The sequence below is a fragment of the chloroplast genome of Solanum tuberosum, assembly GCF_000226075.1.
Source record: "Solanum tuberosum chloroplast, complete genome".
In the NCBI taxonomy this organism is placed as follows: domain Eukaryota; kingdom Viridiplantae; phylum Streptophyta; class Magnoliopsida; order Solanales; family Solanaceae; genus Solanum; species Solanum tuberosum.
This window is the reverse complement of record NC_008096.2, coordinates 80,001-85,000: the sequence shown is the minus strand read 5'-3', so window position 1 is coordinate 85,000 and position 5,000 is coordinate 80,001. Positions and strand designations below refer to the sequence as shown.

Here is a 5,000-nt window from a genome sequence, read left to right as displayed (position 1 = left end):
TGGTTTCAGACTGGGTACAACCCAAGGTCATCATTCCCTTTGGTTTTCACAACCCAAAAATTATTCTGAGGGTTTACAAGAAGATAAAAAAATAAGAGATTGTATCAAGAATTATGTCCAAAAGAATATGAGAACGTCCTCTGGCATCGAGGGAATTGCACGTATAGAGATTCAAAAAAGAATCGATCTGATCCAGGTCATAATCTTTATGGGATTCCCAAAATTATTAATAGAAAGTCGACCGCGCGGAATCGAAGAATTACAAATGACCTTACAAAAAGAATTTAATTGTGTAAACCGAAAACTGAACATTGCTGTCACAAGAATTGCAAAACCTTACGGAAACCCTAATATTCTTGCAGAATTTATAGCTGGACAATTAAAGAATAGAGTTTCATTTCGAAAAGCAATGAAAAAGGCTATTGAATTAACAGAACAAGCGGATACAAAAGGAATTCAAATACAAATTGCGGGGCGTATCGACGGAAAAGAAATTGCACGTGTCGAATGGATCAGAGAAGGCAGGGTTCCCCTACAAACGATTCGAGCTAAAATTGATTATTGCTCTTATACAGTTCGAACTATCTATGGAATATTGGGCATCAAAATTTGGATATTTCTAGACGAGGAATAATTTGACTACTTGTCTTTCCCTTCTATCCAATGATTGAACAAAAAAAAAGACCAATCCATTCTTTTTCTAATCAAGGGGGACATTTATAATTCTTAATTCTATAAGGTTGAATAAAAATTCGATTGACCATTTGATATAATTGCTATGCTTAGTGTGTGACTCGTTGGTTTTGTTAGGGTTAGGATTAAAAAAGCCCAGCCCACATAGTATGAACTAAAAACTATAGAACTAATAACCAACCCATCACTTCGCATTATCTGGATCTAAAGAACCAGTCAAGATATGATATATAGGTCATATCTTTGTAGCAACTGAAATCTTTTGCATAAACAAAAAAATCTGATTCTAAGTTGTAAAGCAAAATAGACAAAAAAGATGTGGATAAACGGAAGGATGAGAGAAAGAGAGAAAAAGAATACCAATGATATAAAATTCCAATATGTAAGGTCTATGAGTAATCTCATAAAAGGCAGTGTAATAAAGCATCAATACGCATTCATACCATACTAAAAAGAATCTTCTTATAGAAATAGAACAAAAAATCAAGAGCTTCGAGCCAATAAAGACTGAGAAGATTGACTCAAGAACCAATTTGATTCTGAGCTCCATTGTAGAATTCGGACCTAACCATTAAGTAAGAAGTGATGGGAACGACGGAACTTGTGAATGCAAAAGATTCTATTGAAAAAGGAATCTTAATGATTCACTGGTCGGGATGGCGGAACGAACCAGAGATTAATTCATGTATTCTGAGATCTGAGAAGTCACGAGTTAACCCTACAAATGAAATAGGGATTGAAAGAGTAAATATTCGCCCGCGAAAACTTTTTTTATTGCAAAATTTAGGACAATACAATAAAGGACAAAATAAGGATTTGGTATAATAATACAATTTTTTTTATTTCTCTTTAGAAAACTACAAAGTTTAGTTATCTATTCAAACAAGATATACAAATTACTAATAGATTTAATGAAATCTCAAAGAAGCCCACGTTCAAGGTATTACTCAGTAAATACATATATATCTTAACTTAAGATTGACTATTCTAGCTTAATTCAAATTGAATTTTTTTGAATCCTTTTATTTGCGAGGAGCTGGATGAGAAGAAACTCTCACGTCCGGTTCTGTAGTAGAGATGGAATTCAGAACCAACCATCAACTATAACCCCAAAAGAACCAGATTCCGTAAACAACATAGAGGCAGAATGAAGGGAATATCTTCTCGAGGTAATCATATTTCTTTCGGTAAATATGCTCTTCAGGCACTTGAACCTGCTTGGATTACATCTCGACAAATAGAAGCAGGCCGACGGGCAATGACACGAAATGCACGTCGTGGTGGAAAAATATGGGTACGTATATTTCCAGACAAACCAGTTACACTAAGACCCGCAGAAACACGTATGGGTTCAGGAAAAGGATCCCCTGAATATTGGGTAGCTGTTGTTAAACCGGGGCGAATACTTTATGAAATGGGTGGAGTAACAGAAAATATAGCCAGAAGGGCTATTTCACTAGCAGCATCCAAAATGCCTATACGAACTCAATTCATTATTTCGTAATGTAATAGAAAAAATGTAGAAAGGGCTCTTAGATATGAAAGAAAACCGCATGTTTCTTTTTTTTTTTTTGGACAAAAATATTTCTTTTTTTTTTCTTCGCCCTTTGCATTCAAAGAACGGATTAAAAAAATGATTCAACCTCAGACCCATTTAAATGTAGCGGATAATAGCGGGGCTCGAGAATTGATGTGTATTCGAATCATAGGAGCTAGCAATCGTCGATATGCTCATATTGGTGACGTTATTGTTGCTGTGATCAAAGAAGCAGTACCAAATATGCCCCTAGAAAGATCAGAAGTAGTCAGAGCTGTAATTGTGCGTACCTGTAAAGAACTCAAACGTGACAACGGGATGATAATCCGATATGATGACAATGCTGCAGTTGTTATTGATCAAGAAGGAAATCCAAAGGGAACTCGAATTTTTGGTGCAATCGCCCGGGAATTGAGAGAATTAAATTTTACTAAAATAGTTTCATTAGCTCCCGAGGTATTATAAAATGAAATTGTGATCTGTTTCGAGTGGGGTATTTGAAAGAAATAGATTAATTAGTAGATTGTGTCTCACGCATATATCTTTAATAATTCATATCATATTCAAAAATAAATAAGTAAAAAACACGTTGATTATATCAAATTTGGAGACCCCAATAATTTTAGTTCATCATGGGCAGGGACACTATTGCTGAGATAATAACTTCTATACGAAATGCTGATATGGATCGAAAAAGGGTGGTTCGAATAGCATCTACTAATATTACCGAAAATATTGTTCAAATACTTTTACGAGAGGGTTTTATCGAAAACGTGAGAAAACATCGAGAAAACAACAAATATTTTTTGGTTTTAACCCTGCGACATAGAAGGAATAGGAAAAGACCCTATAGAAATATTTTAAATTTAAAACGAATCAGTCGACCTGGTCTACGAATCTATTCTAATTATCAACGAATTCCGCGAATTTTAGGTGGAATGGGGATTGTAATTCTTTCTACTTCTCGAGGTATAATGACAGACCGAGAGGCGCGACTAGAAGGAATAGGTGGAGAAATTTTGTGTTATATCTGGTAATCCTTTATAATATGCAAATTGGATTCGAAACTTCCTATTTGCGAAAAAGAAAAAAAGGGGGGAGAGTTGTCTAATATCTTTCGCATTAGTTGATACCTCAAAGGAACTTTGTTTTATACAGATACTGCCAGGAGATAGAGTCAAAATTGAAGTAAGTCCTTATGATTCAACCAAAGGGCATATAATTTATCGACTCCACAACAAAGATTTGAAGGATTAGGTTTTCAACTTCACCATTCCTTTCGTGGGAATACAATTCGAGATGAAAAATTTCAAGAAACTTATTTTCTTCCAAGAAATAGATTCAGAATTAAGGTAAGGAATGAGAAATATGAAAATAAGAGCTTCCGTTCGTAAAATTTGTGAAAAATGTCGACTAATCCGTAGGAGGGGGCGCATTATAGTAATTTGTTCCAACCCGAGACATAAACAAAGACAGGGCTAATCAGACTTGCCAGAAGAGCCGATGTACAAATAAAGAATCTGTTTTGACATGAAATGGATATATCCATATATCTCTGACTCATATTTACGAGATGATAAAATATGGCAAAAGCTATACCGAAAATTAGTTCGCGTCGGAATGGACGTATTAGTTCACGTAAGGGTGCACGTAGAATACCAAAGGGAGTTATTCATGTTCAAGCAAGTTTCAATAATACCATTGTCACTGTTACAGATGTACGGGGTCGAGTAGTTTCTTGGTCCTCAGCTGGTACTTCTGGATTCAAAGGTACGAGAAGAGGAACACCGTTTGCTGCTCAAACCGCAGCAGCAAACGCTATCCGTACAGTAGTGGATCAAGGTATGCAACGAGCAGAAGTCATGATAAAAGGTCCCGGTCTCGGAAGAGATGCAGCATTACGAGCTATTCGTCGCAGTGGTATACTATTAACTTTCGTACGGGATGTAACTCCGATGCCACATAATGGCTGTAGACCTCCGAAAAAAAGACGTGTGTAGAACTGAACATTGAAGAAATCTCAAGAGAAATAAAAGATTCGATGATCTAATCAAATAATAGTACTATGGTTCGAGAGAAAGTAACAGTATCTACTCGGACACTACAGTGGAAGTGTGTTGAATCAAGAACAGACAGTAAACGCCTTTATTATGGACGCTTTATTCTGTCTCCACTTATGAAAGGCCAAGCCGACACAATAGGCATTGCGATGCGAAGAGCTTTACTTGGGGAAATAGAAGGAACATGTATCACACGTGTAAAATCTGAGAAAGTACCACATGAATATTCTACCATAACGGGCATTCAAGAATCGGTACATGAAATTTTAATGAATTTGAAAGAGATTGTATTGAGAAGTAATTTATATGGAACTTCTGACGCGTCTATTTGTGTCAAGGGTCCTGGATATGTAACTGCTCAAGATATCATCTTGCCACCTTATGTGGAAATCGTTGATAATACACAACATATAGCTAGTTTAACAGAACCAATTGATTTTTGTATTGGATTACAAATAGAGAGAAATCGTGGATATCTTATAAAAACGCCACATAACTTTCAAGATGGAAGTTATCCTATAGATGCTGTATTCATGCCTGTTCGAAACGCGAATCATAGTATTCATTCTTATGGGAATGGGAATGAAAAACAAGAGATACTTTTTATCGAAATATGGACAAATGGAAGTTTAACTCCGAAAGAAGCACTTCATGACGCATCCCGAAATTTAATTGATTTATTTATTCCCTTTTTACATATGGAGGAAGAC

At 35.7% G+C, this 5,000-nt stretch overlaps 7 protein-coding genes and 1 pseudogene across 7 annotated transcripts in view, besides 1 other annotated feature; all 8 read left to right on the top strand. All coding sequences in view use genetic code 11, as the record gives it.

Moving 5' to 3' along the window:
- The window catches only part of rps3 (ribosomal protein S3), a 657-nt gene extending 23 nt beyond the window's left edge, over nucleotides 1–634 (top strand). Inside the window, exon 1 of the mRNA in view lies at nucleotides 1–634. This exon is cut by the window's left edge and continues 23 nt beyond it. Within this exon, the coding sequence (YP_635677.1) occupies nucleotides 1–634 (634 nt within the window).
- Nucleotides 1–5,000: part of a sequence feature (LSC) that runs on past both edges of the window.
- Nucleotides 779–2,197, top strand: rpl16 (ribosomal protein L16). The gene is made up of 2 exons: nucleotides 779–787; nucleotides 1,802–2,197. The coding sequence occupies exons 1-2, from the start codon at nucleotides 779–781 to the stop codon at nucleotides 2,195–2,197; spliced, it is 405 nt and encodes a 134-aa protein (YP_635676.1).
- rpl14 (ribosomal protein L14) lies at nucleotides 2,327–2,695 on the top strand. Its single transcript has one exon. It carries the CDS (start codon nucleotides 2,327–2,329, stop codon nucleotides 2,693–2,695), a length of 369 nt encoding a protein of 122 aa, YP_635675.1.
- On the top strand, nucleotides 2,863–3,267 carry rps8 (ribosomal protein S8). Its single transcript has one exon. It carries the CDS (start codon nucleotides 2,863–2,865, stop codon nucleotides 3,265–3,267), a length of 405 nt encoding a protein of 134 aa, YP_635674.1.
- Nucleotides 3,380–3,487, top strand: infA (annotated as a pseudogene).
- rpl36 (ribosomal protein L36) lies at nucleotides 3,599–3,712 on the top strand. The gene has a single exon. The coding sequence runs from the start codon at nucleotides 3,599–3,601 to the stop codon at nucleotides 3,710–3,712; it is 114 nt and encodes a 37-aa protein (YP_635673.1).
- On the top strand, nucleotides 3,814–4,230 carry rps11 (ribosomal protein S11). Its single transcript has one exon. It carries the CDS (start codon nucleotides 3,814–3,816, stop codon nucleotides 4,228–4,230), a length of 417 nt encoding a protein of 138 aa, YP_635672.1.
- rpoA (RNA polymerase alpha subunit) overlaps nucleotides 4,296–5,000 on the top strand; it is a 1,014-nt gene continuing 309 nt past the window's right edge. Inside the window, exon 1 of the mRNA in view lies at nucleotides 4,296–5,000. This exon is cut by the window's right edge and continues 309 nt beyond it. Coding sequence (YP_635671.1) covers nucleotides 4,296–5,000 — 705 coding nt within the window.